General features: G+C 38.1%; 1 protein-coding gene across 4 annotated transcripts in view; it reads left to right on the top strand.

The window, feature by feature from the left end:
- The window catches only part of RIMS1 (regulating synaptic membrane exocytosis 1), a 339,793-nt gene that overhangs the window by 306,424 nt on the left and 6,766 nt on the right, over positions 1 to 26,603 (top strand). For 3 of the 4 annotated variants that reach the window (XM_086461476.1, XM_086461474.1, XM_086461475.1), the window contains one exon: positions 23,617 to 23,758. In XM_086461476.1, coding sequence (XP_086317602.1) covers positions 23,617 to 23,758 — 142 coding nt within the window. Of the gene's footprint in view, positions 1 to 18,337; positions 18,362 to 23,616; positions 23,759 to 26,603 lie in introns of all 4 variants that reach the window. The other variant, XM_086461477.1, reaches the window with a different exon arrangement.

Genomic DNA, 26,603 nt, shown 5'->3' with positions numbered 1-26,603 from the left:
AAGAACTCATTCAATTTTGAATTATTGATTTGGGAGCTCAGGCTGTCTAGTTTAAACTGGGAAGAACAGAAATAGCTGGATCTGCAGTATTTCCTTCACAGGATTGTTCCAAGTGTCTAGATGAATTTTGAGGCAGAATTGACTTGTTATATACAATCATCTACTCACATGGCTGCTCAAGACTCTGTTAATGTCACCATTTTTTGTTGAATTCTGCAGATTCTCACACTGGCATTTTCCCTGATACTTTCAGTAAATGTAGGGCAGAGGTCCAGAGAGCAGATCAAAATATTTCATAGAAAGAGAATTTTTTTTAATCTAGCCAGTACATTATATTATTTCTTACAAACCATTTATGGTATTATTTTTCTCATGTATCTGAAGAATTTACAGTAATTTTAAAAAATGTTTTAAAACTATTCTTAATTCATCCCTGCAGACACAGAACTGAGATTTTCTTTGCACTCTTCTTTTACAGATCACCTTTGATATTTTACTTGCTTGCTTGTAGCTTCAGTGTAGCTACAGTCAAGGACGAAATGGGTCTTTGCATCTAAATATGGGCAGAGATTCTTCTTTGATTCCAGCACAGTATTTCAAATATGTGTATGATATCTCTAAATCCATTAGGGGCAAGAAATTATTTAATTCTGGATCTTTTAGAAAGCAAAACTGACTTTTTAAAATCTTGAAGATTTTAAAAAAAAAAAATTTATAAAAATGTGTGGTAACCATATATTTGATGATAAGATATTGGTGGGCTGAATTTAAAAAAAGTTCATTTAGCTGAATGCGAAGAAGCATTAGATTCAGAGACATTATTTTAATCTTATTTAGCACTTTCACATGTGAATGTGAAGATGAGCTTTGAGGGATTTTTCAGTAATTTTTTTGGCTAGGAATAGAACTGTTAGCAACAGAATCCAAATGAAAAGCAGTAAACCTAACCTAAGAAAAAAAGGACGATCAACAGTTTTTAAGGGATTTTCAAGGATAATCATGATAATAATGATGATGGTGATAATAATAAAACTTGCTGCTTTTATTGCAGCTGACGATAATGTATTTATAGAAAATCTGTATACATATCTATAATGTAACTAAGACAGTCTGCAATACAGATAATGGCCCTTAGGTAATCTGCATAAGTAATAAAATATGCAGACCTCAGTAAAATTATGCAAAAATGTGCATAGGTTTTTTTAAAAATTATTTTCGAGTTTTTTGGCAAGTCATTAAGTTGAACAAAAACTTATTTCAAGTCTAATAGCTTATGATGTCCATCTTGAAATGACACAATTCAGCTTGAATATTTCCTTAAATATGAATAAATATGAATGATGTTTTAAAACAAAATGCTGACAGCATCAGATAAAGCAGGCATCAGTTCACAAAACATTTCAGTGTTGCTGAATCTCTTTTTTGTCTTTCTTTCCTTTTTTTTTTTTCTGAAAAAAAAATATTCCACTGAAAAATTTCACCCAGCTTGGCAAAGCTGTGTTTGTACATTATTTCCCCATTTAGGAGCTCTGCATATGAATAGGAAAGAGCCTGGGCAACAGCCACCCTGCACAGCTTGTCTTCTCTGAGCACACCTAAGGTACAGTCCTAAAAGCCACCCCCTCCTCCAATACTTTTTACAGGTCACGAAGGGAGGGTGGGTTCAGCTGGCTGAGACCCAGACGACAGATGATGAACGAGGACAGTCACTGGCCTTGTTCCCACACGCATCAGTCTGGCAGCACTGCTGCTAGCCAGGGCTATTGGCCAGTCCAATGTTGACTTTGTTTCCAAGAAGAGAAGGAGCAACAGTCTAATGTAAACTGTGTGACAAAGGAATTTGATCTCTCATTGTATAACATTTATTGCCTAGAGTCCTCTCCATACTTTAGATGGCATATAAATTAAATTAACATAAGTATATAACCACTTTGGCAAGTCTTAAAATAGAACAAAGATAGAAGATGTAAACAAGCACATCATGTTGCTCGTCCAAACTTGCTTCATGACAACCAATCTGATACACAAAGAGAAAGGAAAAAAGGGATTGAGGCACCCACTGAATTTCTGTTTCTTCAGAAGAAGGCTTGGCTCTTCAGTGGCATCCACTTGCTCTTTATGTGTAAATGCTGCTTATGAGCAGTGGGGCTTATCCAGTGGAAATGACTGCTCTCTGTGCATGTGAATGACTTTCATCAAAACATACCAGGTGTGATTTCTTTTTAAGGAAATCAGTCAGAGACTAGAAGAATTTAACAGAGGTTTATATTTGAATATGCTTTTTTATTTTTACATTATCTTTTTCTTTTCCTTTGTATGTGTACTGGTATTTCAAGTGTTAAATTAAACTGTCAGTGATTTTTAACCCCTCCATTTGACTCGCCAGTTGGTTGCATCTGCTAAATTTTCTTTACATTCCCAAGAAAAGACAAAAGAAAAAAAAACAGCCCAGGAAGTTAGACATCTTGGGATCTCTTAACTTGTTGGCATGTTGTCAAAGTGCAAATACTTTTATCAACTGTGGCATACGTTCACAGTTTCATCAGTGTTTTGAATGTTGTGATAGCTTTTCTTTAGTTTGATAAGTGTGTGATATTTGAATGTGATGGTCATATAACTTGCAAAAGGGGACCAATAGTGTAAAATGTCAAGTTTGTTTAAATCTATATTGATTTCTGTTGCATTGTTAGGTGCTATGTATATTGGTTATTTGGTATAACTTACTTTGAGTAAGGCATGAAGATACTGTGCAATATTGAAGTCAAATTACCGTTTCCTGTTGTACAGACCTCAGTATAGACCTCCATAAACAGTACATGTTGCCTGTATGTACCCTCAGGTCTCTGTTGGAAGGTTCATCTCTGAACTTGCTTGAATTTACTAAAATTTGACAATCTGTTTAGATTTTCAGACTGAAGTCTACAAATATTTAACTGCAGTGTCATAGACTTAGACATTCAAAGAACTGAAAGAGTAAGCCACAGTATTTTTTTTGGTGATCTGTTGTGTGTTTTTCCTCATAAGTTACCAGAGAATTGCTTTGAAGTTATGTAGTATTTATGAAAGTCCTTGATGCTCACAGACAGATGCTCATATATAGCTTATTTCATTGACCTATACAGTCATTTTTCATATTGCAGAAATTCAGTTTCTCGTGCCTGATAGCTTCAAAAGCATTACTTTACAAGAAATCTTAAAAATTACATGTTTTTCTTCTGGGAAGCTCCAGATGCATGACAGTCCCAGCAGAAATTCCCTGTGTGATAGAGGTTTGACCAGTCAGAATTGCCCACCCATTCCTGCTAGATTCTGAAAAATGCAAGATTTGGTATTACTGAAGAAAGAAACCAAGGCAGAAGAGTCTGTATGAGAAGGGAATGTGAGAAACTGCCTCTTCGCACTGTCAGTACAGAGGAGAAACCTGCTTTACTCTCCTTTGAGCCCTCTTGCTGCCTCTTCTCCAGTTTCCTCATGGCTTACAGCTCCTGAGGGCAGTCAGACAATAAGCATCCAAGGGGTTAATGCAAAACCTGGAGGAAGCAGTTGTCTTTCTGCTTTACTTTGCTTCTGTGATTTGTGAAGCACAGAAGTTTTGTGGTTAGATAAGATAGGGTGGCTGCCCAAAACAGGCATTCAGCTTCTGTTTTTGAAGCTTGGGTTGACTGGGTAACTTGCTTCCATTTTAAATGGTGCTTGTAAAATATCAGTGTGAAACAATATTGAAAGTTGGGGGGTTTTAATGGTGGCTTTTCAGTCTTTGGGATAAAAATCGGTGTGTTGGGAATCCATTTATTTGTATTGATTTCTCTGGTCTCAGAACAGAACTTGTCAGATTGACAAGTTATCTTAATGTAGGTACATGCAAATGGATTTTGTGTTTATAAAGCAGGTTAAAATACCTGAAAAGCTCTTCCAGGGAGGAATCTCAGGGCTGCCGTTTTGATTAGTTTTACTTTCACTTGGCTGTTGATGGCTTTATTTATAGCTCTGCCATTTGATTAGATTTGATGATGCGAAGTGTTCTCTCTCAGAGCGTGGCCAGGTTGAAACACTGAATTAGATGTAGAATTGACCTAGAATTTATGTATAAAAGTAAATCAGTTTTATCCGTTGCTCTCCTTTTGAAAATTATCATACTAACCATCTTTTCTCCTGCCTGAATGGCTCTTTTCTAGAGTTCATGGTCAGGGCAGAGTGGGGGGATTTCTTTGACAAGGCTCATCTGCTTTCTTCAGTCTAGACTCCAAAGTGACTAAAATGTTAACAGGGGAAGGTATTCGAGGGGCATTGAAAACAAACCCCAGTGTATATACACAGTAGGATTGGTTTGGTTTTTTGCATAGTAAAGTACTCTCTTGAAGTTTAGTTTTTATTGATAGGAAGGGAATAATTTACCAGGAAAATATTTTGACGGAGTCAGTTGTCTTTACCTTAGAGGCATACCATGTTAAGAACCAGGTTCTTCTGCCTAGGTAGAGGTACTCCACAGCACTGTGAAGTGGTCACTTAAGAAAGGTCACACACAGGATCCAATTAATCTAGTAACCAAACTCTTTCTCTGGAGTCTCATTAATGGCCCTGGTGAGGCAAAACCATTCTAAGAGCTGAGTGTGACAGAACTGAGTTGCATTTGTATTGCACTTGTTTCTTCTCTGATGTGAAAATATTCAAAGCTCTGGCAACAGGCCTATATCACAGCAAGAAGAAAGCTATCATCTCTACCATGTGTTGGAACAGGCAACTTCGATGTAGTTATGCAGGGATTATAGAGCCAGGTCAGGATTTAGCTCTTAACAGATGAACCATCGTCATTGACTGGGGAAGCCAGGAGAAGTGACTGAGAAGGTGACATAGAAACTGTGGTGGGTTTGAGTAGCAGTTCACAGTTTTACTTTAACAGCACTTACATAGATGCAAATACAGTTTCATTTATTTTCGTTCAGACAGCATTTTTATGCTCCATGTCCAGTTACAGGCCTTTACCCTGTAGTCCGCTTCAAGGGAATAGACATGTTTATGGCCAACTTGGGCACAATGGCAAGAAATTTGGTGGGATCCCAAAGTTCACCTTTAGCCAAGATTCGGGCTGTCCCAGTCTGCCTCACAGAAGTTTCTGGTCCAAAATTTGCCCATGGCCAAAATCCCAGGTCCATTAAATTGTCTTGCATTTATTTTGGAACATGTGTTTTTAAAGATCTGACCATGTTCACCAAATATTCAGAAGAGTGACTTTTCCCAGCAACCACCTCCAGATTGTAACAGGCTACTGCCATACCACTTAAAGTTTACTGACTTGGGCAGGGCGATACTCTGAAGAGGGCAAAAACCTCCTCTCCAGTCCTAGTCATTGTGGCCCAGAAACAAATCTTCCTGTGCAAATGCTGGTGCTTGAATATTTGTTGTCATAGATTGTTTCATTTACGTGGCACCATTCTGTTGCATGTGGCAGCTGCTTTCATTGCTTTTCTTGCTCTGGATCAAAAAAACCCAGACATCTGAGGCTTGAGAACAAATCTTCCAACCACTAATTTCCACTCATCCTGCTTAGCTCTTCAAAGAATCCCATGTGTCCATGTCTCTCACATCATGCTTTTTCAATATACCTCTATGGTATGAGCTGTACTTCAGGAGCTGGAGAGGGGTTAGAGAGCAGGAACTCTGCCATTGACACCTAGAGAGGCACCATTCTTCAAAGCAGCAGACCAGGAGCCATAATCATGAAGAGCGGGATTAGTCTGAGCAAGAGTAGGTGTCCACAAAGTAGCTGTCAAGTTCATCTCTAAAAGGAGTCTGGCATGGCTAGCTTGAGTACAGCATCTACAGACACACACGTAAAGTTCAGTGAGCTGAGTCCTACTTAGCCTTGTGCACAGCCCCCTTTCTTTCTACTCCCAGCCCTTTCCTTGGTTCCCCCTTTGAAGGCTAGCTAGGGCTTCAGCTGTCCCAATCCTTCATCTCCTGTAGCTGAATCCTGCAAGGTTTTCTGTTGCCCCTCTCGTACAGTGGAGAGGCACACGGCAGAGTTGTCTGGATAAAGAGGTCTTACTTAAGATACAACACAACTGCTGAGCTACATAAACACTTTCACTTGTTCTTGCAGCTTGGCGTGCAATAAACAAACTGTGGCACAGCACCAGGTTTGGTCTGCATCTTGCTGCATGACAGCTAAGTTCAAATTATAAATTCAGGAGTGCCTTTGGCACACTTACAGTGAAATGACCACTTTTTAAATAGGGCATGTTTTTTCACTGGTACTACTCTTAAGTTTTCTGGCGCTATTTTTGTAGGAGATCAGATAATGATCTTATGGAGATGGAGTGATTCTTTACGTCATAAGCGGTTTCTCTCATTTGCTCTGCTGATTGCTCAGCATCCATAAAAGCAGCAGGATTTGGTTGAAGGTGTTCAGTCGGATTTTTCTGAGTGTGTGAATGCTAATTAAGAGTTACATATGTGTGTGTGTCTGTTTATATTTTTGCATTAATTATTTGCATGAAGGGAGCCGTTAATATGTTATATAAAGGGTCATGAGACTGTCAGCCTCAGAAGTACTACCATGAAAAGCCTATAAGAAATCCATTGGTTAATTGTTTCAAATGTGATCAAATCAGAAGAAATAAGGGAAGGTAGTTTTATGTCTGATGATCTCCGTAAATATCTTACCTTTTCTGATAAGCAAACATCATCATCAAAGCTAACACTGTGTAATCGGTACAAATATTTCCGGTCAAACCAAAGATTGAATAACTGTGTAGATGGAAACGACATAGTGAATTGTAATTTTGTTGTAAAACTAATTAGTTGCGCTCTCAGCACAGTTGTCATGATCCGAGTCTTTCGTACATCATCATCAATCAAGCAGAATATGTAATAAAAGGATTGTCCAGTGATACTTTGTTTATGATGAAGATGTAAGAACTTTCACTAATAATAACCTTTTTTTTTTTAGTGCACCATTAACTAAAATATGACTTTTTCCCATTATGTGACACTACCAGTTTCAACAAGCTGGGCATAATGCTTTTAGTCTTCAAACGGTGATTGGAGAGCACAGCAAGCCGCAATGTGCTGTGTGTTTACAAATAGTGCTGCCCTGTGTTTGGTGCTGGTATAATGAGCAGTAAATATGCTATCTTAGTTTTACAGGGGGGCAGGGGTAACTTTTACATGTTAATGCTTTTATTCATGCTATGGTTTTTTACTATTCTATTAATATTACTTTTCACGTATAATTGCAAATAGTTTGTTTCTGAAAGAGCAAAAATATTTGGATAACATGAACTTTAGCTGAGTGAAAAGTGAGGAAGAGTTGCATCAATGACTGGTTCCGAAAGGAGGGCTGAATGGTATCAGTTTATGGTGACAGATAGGACATCTCCTGACTTTCTTCTCATCTTTTACTCTTCATCTATGTTCACGTGATACCCATTACTGCAATATTGGCAGTACATACAACAGAAGTCGTGTGCCGTAGAGAAGTCAGATCATCAGTGTTTTATAAAAGAACTGTGAATGAAATGAAGTTGCAAAATTGAGAAGTGAACCTTGATGCTTTGCATGGGAGCATTCCTTTTTCACTTAAAGACCTTCGTTCTTCCCACAGGCATGCTAGTCAGTATGTTACATACACAGGTGGTTTATGCATAAAATGTTCTCTTTGTTCGTGGGATATGCTTATTTTTAAGAAATCAATTGTTTTTAAGAGCTTGGTGATGAAAAATACCATTGATTTCAAGGCTTAAGAATTTGTTAATGCAATAAGATTGTTCTGTAAAATAAAAGGATGACCTTTTGCAGATTGTTTTTTTCTGTTCATTGTCCAAAATTTTCTATCCTGTTCAGAGTTGCAGTAGCAGTATAGCAATCATTTTGCAATCCCAACTGGTGCAGGAACTGTTATGGCTGCTATGTAAACATGTAGTATTCAACTTCACTTTGTAGTGCAACTTATTTTATGCGCTCTTAATTTATGTTCTCAGTTTTACAGTTCATGTCAGACCCCTTTCATAGTAGTAATGGTTCTTTGTTCTTTGCAGTTGGCAGTTTTTGCATTGTAAAGCATTTTACAAAGGAACGGTAAGTGCCATTGTTCCATTTTATTGAGGAGCAAACTCCAGGACTGCAAGTGACCTACTGAAAGTCTCACAGTCTGCAGAAGAGCCAAGACTTCCTAAAAACTTACAACTGTAGTTACCAGATTAAAAAATATTTGTGACTGTTTAAAGTACCTAGGAACATATTATAGAAGATAGAGTAATCTCATTGAAATGGTGCTGGAAAAGAAACAACACAGAGTATGGATGTATGTGTATGAGTGAGCACATGTGTGTAATCTTTAGTTAGGGCTATTGTTTTAAGCAAAGATTCCATAGGGCCTTAAATGCCCATACATTAAAGCGTGTCTAAATATCATTTACATATTAAGCATGTTTAATAATGTTGACAATACTAATTAGGACAGCATTAGCTTTCTTGAAATGGGAATCTATGGCTGAAAGCAATATAATGTTTGATACCTACAACATGTTATAGTAGGACTCACCTCTGTGCTGCTGGGCTATAACGTGGGTTATGCACACACTCATCCTTGGCTTCATTTAACATCTTCATTTCTTGTGTCCTCCTGGTAAGAATGTTTCTATTTGGGGCATTTCAATTAAATGGAATAATCTATTGTATTATTCTCTGCAGTGTAAAATTAGCTAAATGAGCAAGTAGTGCTACCTGATTACTTGACGTATTTTAGTGGTATTATTATAAAATGTATGTTCGACCACAAGCTGAGTCAGGACTTCACTGTAATAAGATCCCTAAAATCTTTTAACCTGGTGAACTTGGTTGAACTGTGAAGAAATGCATAAGATATGTGAACAGCTTATTAAATTGAAATAATTACAAATAGATTCATCCATCACTGGGTAGCCTTAAAAATGTATGTTTATGCTCACATCCCGTTGACCATTCTTTAGGCTCATGCTTTGTACTTCAGAGCATAGCATGGTGACATTTGTTATCTTACTTGATGGCACAGTGCTGAACTCTCTGTAACAAGATATTTTTATTCAGATTGCTAGTTTTTCTATCAAGATAATAGCTTATCACCATCATAAGTTATCTTTACAAAATACCTGAAAATACTGTGGTTCTGTGCCTTGCTGAACAGGAAGATGGCATGATAAGAGATCACTTAAGTGTACACCAGATGTTCTCCTTTCCCTTTGTAATTCTGAAGAAAAGCAGACCAGAATTTCACCTGGAATTCATTCTGGATTGGTGCTTTATTTATTATTGTACTGTTGGGTTGAATAGAACAGAACATTATAAACTCATAGATTGTGAGTTATATTAAAAACAATACTATTTTATCACATCCTAGTACCCTGGTAATTGTAATTACTTCAAATTTTCAGGCACCATTGTGCTGGAACAGGATTTTATGGGAAAGTTGACTTTGGTTTCTGAAATGCATTATTTTCGTGACTGTTGAAATACCATATTGTCACATTACAAACTTATTGGAAATTTTATTTAAATATGATGCATTAAGTCTCCTGATGAGGGTGAGGTCCAGTCCTGTGTATGTTTCACAGGGAATAGTCCCGTGGAGATCTACACATGATAAATTTGGACCTTGATGAAAATTCTGCATGGTTTTATGAATATGTATGTAAGACATAAAAAAACACTTCTTCCAGATATGGAGGAAAATAAAATATTCAATAGGACCGTATGCTTTGGATTTGTTTTAAGTTATCCATGCTTTTATATTTAGTCTGATATAGTCAATGAGCCTGTGTAGCCCAAAGTTCCTCTCAGGATGACAGAAAAATGTACAGGAAAGTTAAGGCCTTTGAAAAAGTTTTAGTCTTCATTGTGCATCTTTCTCTTTCCCAACTTGGCATACACATAATGCAGTCTTCAGAGAAAGACCACCACTGGTCAGTGGTGTCCAATCAAGAATAAGAAAGATGGCTTTTACTTCAAAAATTCTGTGGAAGGAAACATAAATTGTTGTAAGAACTTTTTTGACTATATATTGGAAGTTCTTGGCTTGAGAAAAATGCCTTCAGTTTTGCTCTAGAATATGTTCTTTTTGTTCGAAATTCAATACATGCATTTAAAGCCGAGGAAAATGGGAGATACTGTGACTATATATTCTTTTGGAAACTGTATGCAATCAGGCACATTGTATGAAAGAATTATAAAGTAAAATAATTTTTAGATTTGAGTCATCTTTCAGTGACATTGGCTCCTGTTGCCCCTGAAATGCACATCAAAACTCACTTCAAAAGAAACTGGAGATTGTCTTCATTACATATCTTCAGTGCTGCATCGCTAATGGATAGGGTAAATCCTGTGGTTGCAGTCTCGTTTTCAAAAATACCCTCTTTCTAATACCTGATAGGCTAATTTTGATATTTTTCACAGTCTGAAAATGTGTATTTTAATAACATATAATCATTATTGTTTAAACGCTCAGAAATAGTTATTATACTAACTATGTATGTTAGTTAAGCTTATTCAAAGTCGCTTCCACTTTGTTTCTTATTCTGGCAGTAGCTATATCATTTCACTTATCAAACATTTTCTTTTGTGATATTTGCATGCTCTTGATGTCATCTTTCATTATGGTTTTACTAAAGTTACCTACCAATTAGCTACTTTTATTATGTCTTTTATTTATTCAGGAGGGTATTAATACCAGTTTTATATAAATGAGCCAAAGTTTATGCACATTTTATTACTTCTTGTTTTCTCTTCAGTATTGAGTCATGTTAGATTCTTTTGTACTCATGGAGTTTTAAAATCTGTTACATTATAGAGGCTATAATAACAAAATTGCATGTTTCCTTAAAGAATATTTCATAATAACAGAGCAAGACCATGTTTTGATCCTAAATTTTACCTTATGTGATTTCTATTTGCATTGTATATAGCAATCTTTCTTTTTTTTTTCTGTGCATATATTGTATTTAATCCTTGTTTTAATGATGTCTCACCTGCATAGAATTTACGTGTCTTATTTTTGCTTACTATTGAACTGGCCATTGCTATTTTTATAGCAATTTCTACTTAATAACAGCTAACCTCTCACATGTGAACATACCCAAAAAGAAGCACTCTCGTTAATGATCATAGTAATCCTGAGCAGAAAATAGAGCTTTATCTGTCAGTTCCAAGAAAAAATACTATCTGAAATAATTTGAGTAATATACAGATAATAAGAGATTAGTGCATCTGTTCCAAAGAGCCTGACCTTCAAACCATTAGCTCTGCAAGATTCAAGCACCATGGTGTAATCCTGCTATGAAAGGCAAGTCTGTTTTACTTTTGTATTTTATGATCTTCATCCATAAGCTAATATATATTGAAATCCCTGGAAAGATGTAGTACTACTTGGCTTGAGTTATTCCATGCTAAGATAGACTGAAATTATTGTAAAAGGCAAGTTTCTGTTTAACCAATAGTAAGCCTAGGACCATGAAAACAGTATTTGCTTATTGTATTTTCACTTTGTGCCATATACTCTGGGGAGCCGTCTTTCTGTATGCTATCTGCAAGTAAATTCAGATTTTGAAATCTGTGGTTCAGACTGGCCAATTGATTATTGTAGGTTTTCATGTTTGTTTTCATGATGTGGTTTTGAAAGTTTCCCTTAATACCAAGCTGTTCGATTTTCTGCTACCCCTTCTCATTTTCTTCGGTGCCAGTGTTCATATGCAATTTGTTTTCCAGTTTATTTTAAAGTGGTTGTCAACTCTTCATCTGTGATAGATTTGTTAGTGCCCTCAAAACTTGCTATCAAAACAGCAAGAAAATTTAATGCTCAATCTTAGCCTCTGTTTTTTGGTAATATAGAAGGAGGAAAATGGCCTGTTAAATAGTTCGGAAGTATTGGAATTAGCTTCACATTGTACTATAATGTCTGTTATTAGCATACGTGGAGCAACATTTGCGGATATTGTATTAGTTCAAGACAAGTGCATTGGATCGTTAAACTTACTAATGTGCCTGCGCTGTTGCATTAAAAATTGTAGTTCAGGTAACCCTGTGTTTTAGTTGGCATAGCAGTTTGAAAGTGTTTTCATTTCAGAAATAACTAGAAGTTTGGGAGGGAGTTGGTTTTTTCTATAGAGGTAGCAGTGTATTAGCACAGCTTCATTTTCTTTTTGCATCTCATCCTGCCTTGTGTTTGAAAGAACTTTAAAATTTGGTAAACAGTTGCTGCCTGCTTCTATTTATCAGCTCTAATTCAGATGCTCTCAAATATTAATCTATAATATATCGCTCATTCTCCCTTGTGCTTATATTTTTCTTGGGTTTTTATCATGTTTGTAACAGATTAATTATATGAAAAATCTATTATCAAATAAGCCAACATTTGCAATGAAGGAATCTTGCTTTGTAATAAAGCATAACTTACTAGAGAAAACACGGAACAACTCTTCCTGTATCTGTACCCTTTCTTCCTGGTGTGTGGTGACTGTTGTCTCATCTCCTTTGCCTTTGAGAAAGGCAAGTGCTTCCTCGCTAAGTGAGGTTTGCAACCCCAAAAGGAAAGTTGAGGAGAATGAGAAATGGACAGCTATGGAGACCTCCAAAAATAACCTGGATTCATTTTTAATGGCAAAAGGCAAGGCGTTACAGAAAACCCTGCTATCCCACATCTCTCCCTACCTTGCCTGGTAATCAAAGCGATGCTGATACTGTGGCAATTTTTTGTGCTGGTGTCTGTCTGTAGCACAGTTGAATCTTTATATCTTGTCAGCAGTTTTCTCAGTGCATATTTGATAATGGACATAAACCAGCAATACTGGAGGCAAACCTTAGGATTTTGTGGCAGAGTTATGCCGGAGCATTCATTTGGGAAATTTGGCTGAATGATCTGTCTCTAAACTGACTCTTCATGTACAGTTGTCCACTTCAATAATATAAACATAAAGAGATCTTACAGTTATGCGGTGTTTATCTAGCACAGATCCACTGCCCAAGTCTGTAGGTGTTATTACATACTGACTGCTGTATCTAATGTAAACCAGTTTGAATGTAATGCCACAAACAGCTGTTTTAAAACAGAAACATTCAGCGACTGTCTGTCTCACTACTTACCTGTCTTAACTACTACTGTGAATAAAAATCTGATGAAAATGATAATTTTTGCACCAGGACCACCATTAAGTGGATTTGAATTCTAGCTGACCAAAAGAAGGAGCCTCTCCTTAGTTTGTAGCCTCCCTTCTGGCAGCTGTTGCCTGGGCTGACCTCAAATGTGAGAGGTAGATCTGTATGTCATTGCACCATAGCTGGCTTGGGACTTTATACAGTCACATTTAAAAAGAAATTCAAAAGCAAAGTTAAACTGTAGCATAGGTATTTTGGCTGAAGAAGAGCATGGCTGTATTTTACTGTAGATGAAACTTCAGTGGGATCACTGATGGTGATACAGGGCACAGCAATGCAAACAAGGTTGCAAAAACAACATGCAAATTTGTATTTAGGAATGGTGAAAGTTTAAATAAAATGGTTTTTAAGGGTATGGTACTTCGGAGGCTGCCCAGGAAAAATTACTCTGTAGAGAATCTGAGACCAATATTTTAGGATGCAGAGAAGCTTGAATTCGCTTTTCTTGCAGTGGTGGAGGAACAAGCCAAGCTTTTGGTCAGCCTTTCTGTTACAGATCCAGAAGAGCAGGTCAAACAGTTATAATCCTGGAAAGGGGTTTTGATCATACAAATAAGAAATACAAGGAATGATTTTTCCTGGGGATAGAAGGAGCATAAAGGAGGAAAGGCTGTGACTGAAGTGGGGGCTTTCTGGGAGCCTGTGGCATGGAAGCCTTCCCTCTGTGTGTTTTTTATTAAAACTTTAAACCTCTGTTGAATTTCCCTGAGCAAGAGCCTGAGTGGGAGGGAACTTTGGTACACTTGAGGTAGGTGCAGCACTCTCTGTAAAACTGCTCAACCTGGCAGCCTGGTCTCGGAGCCTTTGCCATGCACATGCTGAAGGCCTGTCTCAGGAGGGTGATGTGCACATTAGCAGCTACCAACATCAGCATTTCATTCCTACCATAGCATTATTCTGATCTTTGGAAGATAAATATTTCCATTTAGTAGTATTTTGCTTTTTGGTTTTATTTAAAAATACATCACAAGAGAATTGCATACCGTACGACTACATATTTTTCAAAAGGGTGGTAAGCCACCCTCTCCGTGGTGTTCTGCAAAGCAAGAAGATACAAATTACTTTAACCATTGCACAATGTAGGAAATCTGTGCCTATGCAATGAAAATAGGTGGAGAATTCTGCATGGGTGTGACATGAGATATACTGCATCCCTACTGCAGAGGATTTTTAATTTTTTAGTCACCTATACGGTATTTGCAATCATAAGTCCTGTTATATGTTTATTAGATGAAATGCACCATATAATTTGTGGCATTTTTCTCAATCATTTTACAATAGTTTAAGTAATCAAAACTTCATAACTTGAAGATCCACTGGAGAGAAATTTATTGCATGCACCGTTTTCATTTTTTCCTATTATAATTATTTTTAAAATAGTTTTCTTCTTTTTACTTGACAAATGCTGAATCATTTCTTCTCTTCTTTCTATCTTTAATAACTTGATATCCATATTCACTATGTGCGTTAGGTTGGGTACCTCCTTTCTTTGTAAAAGAGAGTGAGAGAAAGCCCATCAGTTCCTACAATGCTTGACTGCCAAGTTGACAAAGGTGTGTTAAATCAATTGGTTCTTAACCAATTGCAAGAGGAAAACATTACATTTTCAGAATGGACTATCAGAAAAGTTGAACAATTTGACATGGAAGTAACCACACGGCAAAGTCTGTTTTCTCAAAATGAAGTTTAAAGATGACAGAAGTAATTAATAAATTATTTTCTGTCCTCAAAATGCACATGGGCATTTAGGAGGCAGTGAAACTTTAACTCTGGGCTGCTCAAGTCCCTCTAAGACAGTAACATCATTAAGACTTTTCTGTAGCGCAACTCTAATTTAATATTTAATGCTAATTTGATGCTTTCTCAGGTTTGCAAGCTTTCAGGTGGTTTTGTATCAAAATTTGTGCACAATTGGTCAAAATCACCAGTGTTTCTGGTGAAATGTGTTTCTGGGTTTATCTGACTCTCCTCATCCAGTTCTGAACATCAGTGTTAAAAAAAAAATGCATTGACCAAGGCTGCCAAGAATATTTTGTGCTCTTTACTTGCACATCACTAGAAAATACACTGCTGACTGGATTTTTTAACCTTTCAGCAATATATTATGAAGTGCTAGCTGGCAGGTAGTTCAGTACTCTTTTCACTGCAAGGCCCTATAATGTAATCACAGTTGTAAAAGGAACTTGTGAGTGAAGCGACTTGATCATTCCTCACAGTGCTGCAGTGCCAAGTGGTTACAGGAGAACGAGGGAGAGGCAACGCCAGGACCTCAGAGATTTATTCTACCCAGAAACAGCACGAGATATTTAAACAAAGGTGAAGCTGCTTTAGGTGCCGGCTGCTTGCTAAGGATTATATCGTAGCCAATGTTTAATTTTGCTTAAACCAGAGGTAAGCCTGTATTTTCTGTGTGTTACTGTGATGAGCCTACTTATTAGTCTGATCTGGATGTGTGTATTAGTCTGGGGTTATAACTTTGCAGTGCTACAGACACTAAGGAAAAACCTGTGTCAGTGTGATGCTCCATTGATCTGAGACACTAGAAATGATCTCTAAAGGCAGGTTAGTATCACTTTTAAAGGGAAATATAATACCTGCCTGGGAGGTACTGGCAGTGGTAAAATAAAACTTGAAGGGCTTGGAAGTTGCAGTCTGAACAAATCAAATTACAGAAAAGTTACGGCACATCAGATCAAGTCACAGGATGCTAATTGTTCTGAGAAAAAGGCAGGGGGACTGTTTCTGAAGCTGTAAAGTCTCCTGATTAGTGTGCTGTGCCATTAAATTAGGGTTGAGTTATTCAGAAACTTTTCAACTGTACAAAAAGGCACGTAACATCTTTTTCCTAGAAGATGCTTTGGCACCAATGGATTTGACAGTGTTTCAATTTACAGTTTTTACGGAAATTACTAAAATAATTAGAATTTGGGTTGCCATTATCTACATCACATAATTCTCAGGAAATTATCGGAAGACACATAGCAATAGTAAGTTTTTATTATTAGTGGTGTCTTATAAATTGTCGTATTGGTGATATTATCCTGTAAAACATTATCTTGTAGTAATCGTACTGTCATTTTATGTTTTTAATGGTAAATAATGAAGTATTTGTAATTGTGAAGACTTCTATTTAAAAACAGTCTCAAATTTACCAAAATTGCAATGGCTGCCTAGAACCAAAAAAGACATCGTGCTTAGATATGTTTAAATTCTTAAAAGAAATAAAATGTTGGTTTAGTTTATCTGAAGAATCTCTTCTACTTTCTTCTGCATTACAATTTTGGTTTCCCCTCCTGTATTAACCGGCAGCTGTGTCCCAGCACCCTTTCAGTGGACAAACATTATCTCTGTACCATGTGTCAGTTCTCTTCTAATTGGCTGGTAATAAACAATGTTACAGAATAGGACTGTGTTGTGCTGCAAAAATGTTACTATTGAAGTGCAAACAGCTCTTCTGAGCTTCTTATTTCATTCTGTCTCGCTTTCTCCTCCTGTGTAAGAAAGCCAAGAGTATATGAGAAAGTGAGTGCTTGAAATTTTATAAACTGTTTATATAGTAAATAATTTGCTGGAAACATGACTTTGTTGTGTTACTAATTGAATTTAACTGAAATAAGCTTTAAGAGTTGAAGAACTGGGCATGTATACCTAGTATCGGTTTCATTGATGTATTCTGCTCTTGTATAGCTCTTTGCATCTGTGTGAACAAGGTAATTAAGATGCTGTTATTTCTGTATGTTTATAAAATGTGTTTAGTGCAATCCCAGCAGTAAAAACTCTACCATATATCATCGCTGATTGCCTCATTTTGGCTGACAGACAGTGGCTCATTTCACTTCATTGCAAGTATGTGGACAAAACTATTCATGTAAAAGTCTTTGGACAAAAAACACTAGTAATTTCAGGAGCCATAACTGCACATCTTCTGACTAGATACCCTTGCTTTTCCTTAAGGTACACATCTCCTGGTTAGACACATGTTTTCTGCCCTGACATGAGAAAAATCATGTGTATCACGATAATCATAAAAAATCATGCTTGTTTTTAATTTTTTTTTTTTTTTCAGTAAATATTGCCTAAGACTATCTTTTCTTAAGAAGATAAGATTTGTAAAAGCAGCTGCTCAAAGTTTTGAGGCCACTGTCAGGTAGTAAATAATGGCCTGGTTTTCATGTTCTTATTTACTTTTGTTTTGAGCATGGACCTTAAGCAGTTCCTGTCATTTGTTCTCAAAGTACTACTACAGCTTTGCAGAAGTCCATAGGGGTTGTTGGATGCCTAAAGTTACTTTCCTTTGAAATCTAAGTGCAAACTGTTAACAGTCTGAGTTTGCAAGTTTGCTTTTCACTGAATAACACAGTCAAAAGCTGAGATTCTGCAGTATACTGGCTAAAATGCCATCAAAGCATTAATATAACCATTAACAGCCTTTCAGTGAAGTCTCCTTTTGTTAAGATTGGTGCTTTTTGTTCCTTTTTCTCTAAATATGTCAGAAAAAATAGTGTGTATATTAATAGACTAATTGCATTATCTTTTTACTATTATGTGAAAATATTTGTTGAGAATGAAATTGATTTGCCAGCTGAATATGTAAATTTATAAATATAGATATGAGATACAGTTTTTTCCAAACTCCTGATAAAAAGATACATCTTGATAAATTATCCCAGCTGAAAGTGAATATCCTTCTTAGAAGGTTTTGTTATTTATGGTAGTATAAATGTTGTTTGTGGATTTGGAAAGAAGTAGATGATGGTTTATATTTGGTTTTTAAACCTTGGGACCTAACACCACAGAATATAAATGGCATTCTCCTTTCTTTCAATATATTGTGTGATAGCTGGAGGAAACATTTAAAAGACCATTACTGCAATATTTCAGATGTTTCTTTATAAACAGCATTATATATTCAGGAGAATATAGCAGAATACGCAGAATGGAAAATACAGCGGAGTATTAGGGGATATAAAGTCTAGGAAACATTTGTATTTAAGTGTCATATTTTTTAATATTTTTCTTCTGTCCATAATCACTATGTCCTCTCAATGTTTGCGATCAATCTACTGCTAAGTTCATCTGAGAGATGTACACATGTAAAAGAACAAATGCTGTTTGAATTATATCTTCTTTTCTTTCTCTGTTGTAGGACTGTAAGCCAAGGGGCACTTTGTCAATTCATGTGTAAATATATTCTGTTGTTGTTTAAAAGTGCTACGTGCAGAGTAAGTGGGATGCTGCAGAACTTGTAACTCAGCAGGTCTCCAAGCAGCTATATTTGAGGTTGTAAAATCAGTAACACATCAGAAAGGACCAGAAGGAAATGTGCCCCTTGGCTTTTCTTTTCATAGTTCTTTGAATTGAGGATGACTCTTACTATTCCAGTTGGCGTAATCTTGTTGGTGTCTCTCACAGTCAGTGTGCAAACCAACAGTATGGTCACTGTCCTGCCAGGTTTCAGTCAGAGCTGGCTTGGAGCTGTAGTCATTTTAGGCTTTCTTTGGATGCATGAGCATGCTTGATGCCATGGATAATTTGCCCTTCAGTCATGTGATGACATTGAGCATTAGTACCTTTCTTATTATCCCTTTCATTAGTGGATTTAGCAGTACTGTATGCTTTATTATCTGGAGCATTCTTTTGAACCAGTCACAAATTTTCCATGCCACATACCTAGGTGCTGCATGTGTGTAAATTTGCTTCTTTTTTTGGTGCTAACCAACTACTTGCCCTCAGGTATGGTTCTGGCCAACGCTCGCTGAAGGCATCTCTCCCTATAGGTGGTACATAGATGATGTCAGGATTGTCCCAGTCTGCCCTACAGAGGTCTCTAACAGTGTGCTACAGAATAAGTCACCAAGCTCGTGTCCTTGCATATTCTTGTATGTCCCCTGCCTTGTCCTATGGTGTGTAACACACACCTTGGCATCACAGGATAAAAGCTTTACTCCAGCAGGTTGTGGCACAGCCCCTCCTGTTATTTCAGACTTACCATACCAAAACAAGAGCAAATGTAGTAATTGCCTCCAGGCGCCACGTGGAGCCCAGAGGAAAAGCCAGGCCAATGGTAATGCCATGGGCAGTCTTCCCTTTGCTAAGGGCAGTCATGGATACAAGTCATTTCAGACCTTTTGTCCTGGCATTGTCCTCTCTGAATTGGATGCCTTTAGAAACATAAAACTACCCTGAGGTATCTCTAGTAGGCCATCTTAATTCTATAGATACTATCATGACGCTTTCTTGCTAATATAATTCAGTTGTCAATCACATTTTACTCCTGGCTGCTATACTTGAAGGTGGTTAGGAGGTACACAAATTTGGGACACATCAATTGCCTTGATATTTTGTGCAAATGTAAGATAGTGCATACCCTAACAAGCTTGCTTTTTGCTCTTCATCATTACTTAGATCAGGATCTCCATTAATTTACTTTTCTCTGAGAAAACCAAAATCAGGGACCAGTTCCTTGTCAGACCAAAAAGGAATCGCTGTAGGCTGTATTTATAATAGGTAGACTGAAATAGCACGCTGCACACACTCATCAGCGTGTTGTAGCAGGAGTGCTTCACCAAGCCTGTTGATGAATTGCAAAATGCTTACAAGCTGTGTATATTTTGTAGCTGCCAATGGCTGCTTTATGATCCTTTTGCATCAGTTATTAAATCTGCAAAAATGTTCATCACAGTTGTTCTGTAATAGTTTTTTCTCTAGCTTGTACCTGTTAAGCTGTGTGTTTGCATGCGATTTATGCACAACAGTCTGCATTTCTGCACGCAGAAAGCCTTGCACAATTGACACAGCAGGCAGAAGCATACGCACCATTTTGGAGTAAATTTAGCCCCTAAATGGTATTCAGTATAGAGACAGTTTATCTTCAGTCTGCACGATGAATATAGTGTAATTTACACAGTGCAGGCAAATAACTGTAACATATTATAAAATCTAGTTGTACCTATCAAGCTAATAAAAATCAGGAGCAGGACCAAGTATTCTCCAACAGATACCCGGACAAGAGCAGAAAACCTTCTCAGTATATCATAGCATAGATATTGAACCTAAATATTTTATGAACATGTACTGTTCCTATAAAGACAGTGTTCCAAAGGTATATGCAGAACTGCTAGATTAAAAGTAATACAAGATGAAAATGGAAGTTTAAAAATATAAAAATTGTCAAGAGCAAGAGAAACACTGGTAGTTGTTCGGATCCTGTATTTCATTGTGCAGTCAAGGCAGGACTGGAAGTTGTGCCCCAGAGTTCACATTACCAGGGCGCCTTTAGAAATAACAGCAGTTCCCAACTCAGCTGTATGCTAACCACCTCCCTTCCCTTGCAGAACTAGGTTTTGCTGAGAAGTTTACAGGAGTACACCAATAAGATAAACTGTTCTTATTACTTTTTGTGCTGTAAGTGGAGGAAAAAAATATGATACGCATAACTGACTAAAGTTAAAACTTCCAAAACCTGTGCAATGTATGTTTTAGTTCTTAGACATGGGCAACAGCAATTCCCTTTCTGCCATAAAACTCTTGATGTGTTTTACCATTCTGTCTTGGGATACTTTTATGTCATATTTCTGATTGTATCACAGAATATTAAGACTGAGGTTATAAAATGAAATATGCATGAGGACTCTCTTTTCCCAGGAAACATTGTGGATATTAGTAGCAGTTACAAGAGGAGGCAAAAGAATTTTTTTTAATCTTTAACCTGACAAAAAGTGTTGACAAGAAAAAAAAAGAAGTGGAATCCAGCATAGTAAGGCAGAGAGCAGTGACTTGAAAAATACTCAGAAAAAGACAATCTGGTATTTGCAGCAAAGCAAGACAAGATTGTGGACTTGCGTATGGCCATGCACGAGGATTCCTACTTCATGGTCTGTTCATTTAAAATCTGTGGAGCAGAGAAGTATGTTCAAGCAGCAACATGGATGTTATCCATCATAATATAAAATTACTCTTTCAAAAAAAACCCACTTGCTATTACCAATCTCTACTGTGGCTCAAAGCTAAAATATTCATTTCTGTAATTTAGTCCATTTTTTTTCCAGCAATTATTTCTATGAATATGTTTTTTATTATGCTTTCCCAACAGTCTAGCTCTAGTCGATAAGTTTCAGCACCCACCATGTTGTCCAGGTGGTCCACAGCAACATCTCTTTCTCAATTAGTGCTAATGTCATGACGATCTTTTAGCTGCCTTTAGCATCTCATCACTCCCATTTCCTCGGCTGTGAATACGCACAGGCAACACTATTCAGCTGCCCACCTTTCAGGCTCTACCATATTATATCCTTCCGATCATGCTGCCTGATCTGGCTGGCTCCAGAAAAGAAGGCAGGGGTAAACCACGTAATCTCACCCCCTTTGTAGGAGCAGATGGAAACAGAGGCACTTTCAGATGGGTCCCAGCAAGAGAGTGAGGCACAAAACAATAGGGGCGAAAACGCTTAGCTACTGAAAATGTGAGAATACCGCTTTGGTGTAGGGCTCTGCATGTGGCTAATACTTCCTAGGCTGCCTTTTGATTCATTTTTGATGCTCAGCTTAACTTTCAGCATTGGTATTCTGGACATGCCATCCAGTTTTAAAGATAAAGCTCAGGTCCAAAATGTAGTATTTGATTTTCTACATACAGAGTCACTGAAGTTCCAGCAAAATCCTTCCACAGCCGCCTGCACCATCTGACAGTGGAGCCTGCTGCCTGGTGTACCTTGTCTAGCCTACGCTACCTCACATTTAGAAGCACTAATGTGTTTTCAGCTGACCAGGGACTGGGAACTTGGATGAGTTACAGTGGCCCACAGCAAAACATTGGAGCTGTTCGCCTCAGAAGGGAGTAAAGGATCTGTGGAAGTAGCTGATTTCTTCCACTCAGAGGCATTTGTTTTTCTGCATCTAGGTGGCTGTAGATAAACAACACCTGGCCCAGACAGCTTAAAGGCTGTGGTGATGTCTCCTCTAAGCCCAGTACACAAAGTCTTTCTTTTTCGCTTTGGCCATGTTTGCTGTCTCTCTGCAAATTCTGAAGAGGTTACTGTGCTAACTCAGGGGGAGGGGGAGCTGTTCTGTTGTATGATTTCTCCTTGCCCTCAACCATCTGCAGACCTGAAGAGCCAGCTATTCTCCACAGCATGTTTAAATACCCTGAGCAATGCGCAGACCATGCGGGGGGCTACCAAAGCCATAACTTTTATGTGAAGAAAGGTCAAGATCTGTCACCTTCAAACATCAATGTTGTCCATGTGAAACAGGAAAGTGAAAAATTTTTCGGAGAAGTTCAGTCTCCACAGCAGGTGCAGGTGGAAGAAACATTTACTGTTTCAGATACTCCCCTGAGCAGACTGAAAAGGAAGCACAGACTTTGCGGAGAGCAAATGAAGGAGCACTGAAATGAAGGGGCAAATTCAGGAGAATGTTTTTACATGCACTTACCTGGAACTTTGTCAAATCTATTACTTCCTGAGAGAAAGTAATGTTACCCATTGAATGACAGACTAAACTAAATGAAAAAGAACAGGACACTGAGTTTGAAGTCAGCACACTCTATTACATCACATAGAGACTTTGGTGGATGTATTTTAGTTAAAGGTCTTTGAGAACAATTATCATAATCTAGAAGCATAATTTCTGCCATGTGACAGCAGAATTTATTGTAGATCGGCTGTTGCACCTTGAGCCCATAACCGTGCCTGTGAAGGACTGGCAGCTCTCCTTGCTCAAGTGTAACATGAAACCTTCCAGGTGGAACTCAAATTGCATTTTAAAGAATATGTGATGGAGGCTTTTCCAAATGGATCATGTTTTTAAACAATTTCACAAGAATTACATTACTCAGTCACAAGTCTAGACTGTGAAGTCCATCATCTCCCAAACAAATTCTCCAAGATTTAATTCTGCTTAGGACGTACTGAGATCAGAAGTTATGTAAAGCTCCCTGTTTACTTTGAAGAATTTCTGTGGTGAAAAGTAAGATTTTGCTGAGTCAAAACACATTATTATATTTTTGAAACTAAGTATTTTAGTACTTAACATTTTCTGTGGATTTTTTCCCCTCTTTTTCTCTGTGAGAGTTGTAACTTCTTTTGTAGTCACCCAGCCTAACTAAGGTGGCTAGAGACACCTTACTGAGTATATGGTTAGCAGATACTATCACAGTCATCCTGTCTACATTCCAGCTGTGTAAAGGTTACTAATAAGACACCTATTTTTTAACAGTTTGCCCTAATGAAGATCTTCAGATTGCGGCTCTTTTAAAGAGAAGCTATTGCCAATTTGCAACTAAAGAAGAGAGATTCCTTCTTTGATTAGAATAGCCTTTTTGTATTATTAAATAGTAATGGTCAAGTCAGATCACTGTTGTTGGGGGAAAGCTGCAAGGAAAGGCTTTGCTCTAAGTTGTCATTCTAACTATCGCTGCTTTTTCTCTGCTTTCAGAGGCTGGCAACAAGAAGCTAAAGAGCACGATACAGAGAAGCACAGAGACAGGAATGGCAGCAGAGATGAGAAGTCGTATGGTTCGACAGCCAAGTCGGGAATCCACTGATGGCAGCATAAATAGTTACAGCTCCGAGGGCAAGTGAGTGACATTAAAAATATCAGTAATGTAGGAGAAGTTTCTTGTCTTTGTAATAAAACTTGGGTTGTGAACAGAGGTCACAGCTCTGGCTGAAGGGGATAGCTCTATGTGCAGATTCTTCCTCTTGAAATGTTTGCAAAACTGAACTATTTTAGGCACATAACACAAATTCCTTGAAAATTGAAACTGAGAGAGGACTTCTTAAGGATTCACATTTTTCCCTGTCATCCAGTGAGGCATTTTCTTCATCAAAAGACAACTAAATTGAGACCACGTTATTCAAAACAAAACATAGGGGTACTTTTTCTTTGAGTTATGTTTGGCTTAACTCTGAGTTAAACTTCAGATGTTGTAAGTAAATCCCAGCGATATGAAACTGTTCATTAATTTTATATACAAAGAAAGTTTAGTTTGGAGTTGGTCCAAGTCTCTTATTGAGAATTGTAAACCCAGAGTCCAGCTGCCCCCTCAGCTGAAATCAGGCAGACAACTGTGGGGAATGGGGCAGCTGTTTTCATTTGCTGCTGAATGACTCAATATGTAGGAAAGGAGAACAAAGGCAGATCTAACACAAAAGTGTGTATGAGTACTCCAGCCTCCTCACAGCTCTTAGTGGGACTCTACTGTGTGTGCCAAGTCACAGTGGTCACTAGGGAATTCTTAGAAGATGCCTCCCTAGAAAATGGGGAAACTGGGGGTAGGCAAATGCACCCTATAGACCTGGAAAAATGAGAGATTGGGACTTCCTTGTTTTCACCTTTTTATATGCCTACCGTGTTACCACAATTGCTACTGTACATTGCATGAGGCACAAAGAGCCAGGAGTAGCCATGGTGGTGGCAAGGAGCTGTGTAAAGGTGCAGTTTCTCCATCATCAAATGATCTCACCACCCTCATTTTTTTACCATGAAGGTGGTGAGACACTGGAGCAGGTTGCCCAGAGAAGCTGTGTCTGCCCCCTCCCTGGAAATGTTCAAGGCCAGGTTGGATGGGGCTTTGAGCAACCTGGTCTGATGGGAGGTGTCCCTGCCCATGGCAGGGGAGGTGGACTATGTGATCTTTAAGGTCCCTTCAATCCAAACCGTTCTGTGATTCTATATTAATGCTAAGAATTGCAAGAGCCATGTAAAAAAAATAGACTCCATCATGAATAACTCCACACCAAAGTAGATAAACATCAGACGAAGAATGAGGGATAAGTAAAATATAGCAGTAATTTTCCCAGTATGATTCTATGATAGGGCATTACCTTTACCCTTTCAGCACTCCATCCTGCCATCCTTCTTCCTTCCTCTATGCTGGAGCATCAGTCTGTAAGCACCAGTCATTCACCATGTTGACAAAGGACCCAGTAAACTGGACCCTGCTAAGGAGGAGCTGAGGGACCCTGTTACCCTGGTTAGCAGTATGGGAGAGCTGGGAGCCCAGCACTGACGGTGAGGACTTTTCAGGGCAACAGCCTAATCCTCTGCTCCACCCTCGGAGTGCGTAAATAGAATCAGCAAGGCTGGGACAGCCAAGGTCTGGATCTGGAGGTCACAGCAGGCACCTGGGGGACAGAAACTGCAAGGCAGAGCCTTAAACTGTTGACTTGAGAATCAGCTTGTGAGTAAGGAAGTGAAGAGAACAAGCCTCTTCCTTTTAGCTCAAGGGAGGTAAACAGAGTGCTTCCTTCTTATTGGAACATAGTGCAGGCTGGCTGTGCATAGTGGGACTTAGTTTGAAAATTATCCTTTAGAACTTGGTACATCTTCAAGGTGAGGTGAGCTATCATACGCCAGTAGTCACACTTATCTGCATCTTACAACTTGTTTCTGCCTCCTTAGCTCCTGTGCCTGCTCCCCATCTCTTGCTGCTCCAGCACCAGTTCTGCCTTTGACAATTCTCCTTACCTCTCTCAGCGCTCTCATACAATAGATTTCTTCACATCTGACCATGTTTGTCCTGCTTTTTTGGTCCATTCTTTTGACACCAGCTCCTTAACTTTTCACTATGTTTCTGTTCCAGACTTATAGTTTGATAGAGTTATCAGCTCTTCTGGTTGATTCCTGATCCTCAGTATACCTCAACTTCATTTCCTGACTGCAAACCCACTTTATACTGACCTTAGCCTTAAACACTGTGCCTGTTCCTTAAACACATCCCTATTCCAGTCCCTGGCAAGAGGAAGGAAACAGTAAGGCCAGTGAAGAAACACCACCAATATCTAACAGTAACTCTGAAGGGAAGCCCAGGAGAATGGGCCAAAGGAGGCAGATAACAAAACTCAGGTGAAAGAGTTAAATGTATCTTACTGCAATGAAGGAAAAGAAACATTCCATAAACAGGACACAATGCCATAAGCAAAAGGGATACCAGAGGGCTTTGTTCAGTGTGGTGCTGTCCTTTGGGGCTTAGAAAACTTGTCTGAAGTCTTTTGGTTTTCTATGATTCTGTGATTTAGCTATAGATCAAATCCTCAGATGCTCTGCAAACTTGCATGAGTTTAATAAAATGATGTTAGTTTGCAGCAGCTCTGGGTTTAGATCATAGTGAATGAAGGATTTCAGTGCAGAGATTCTTGTAAGAAAGATGACCAATAAAACAATTTTCTACTTAATAACTTCCCCCGTGTGCATCACTGGATTATTTGTAGAACATTAGTTGGTTACAACTGCAGGGTGGAGAGGAAGCTGCATAACTCCATCACATAATCAGGGGTACAGGAACTGTGCCTCTCCCTCTCTCACTCCTTCTGGGCCTTTTTTGAGCATTAGAAATGTTACCTTTAACTACAGATGTTATGTCTAGTGTAAGCATGAATCAGTTTTTGATAGCACCTTGTATTCAGAATAGCAAAAATGTT

This window comes from Leptosomus discolor, chromosome 2 (genome assembly GCF_034619465.1).
Source record: "Leptosomus discolor isolate bLepDis1 chromosome 2, bLepDis1.hap2, whole genome shotgun sequence".
In the NCBI taxonomy this organism is placed as follows: domain Eukaryota; kingdom Metazoa; phylum Chordata; class Aves; order Leptosomiformes; family Leptosomidae; genus Leptosomus; species Leptosomus discolor.
Note: the sequence above shows the minus strand (reverse complement) of the source record. Positions and strands in the feature narration are given on the sequence as shown.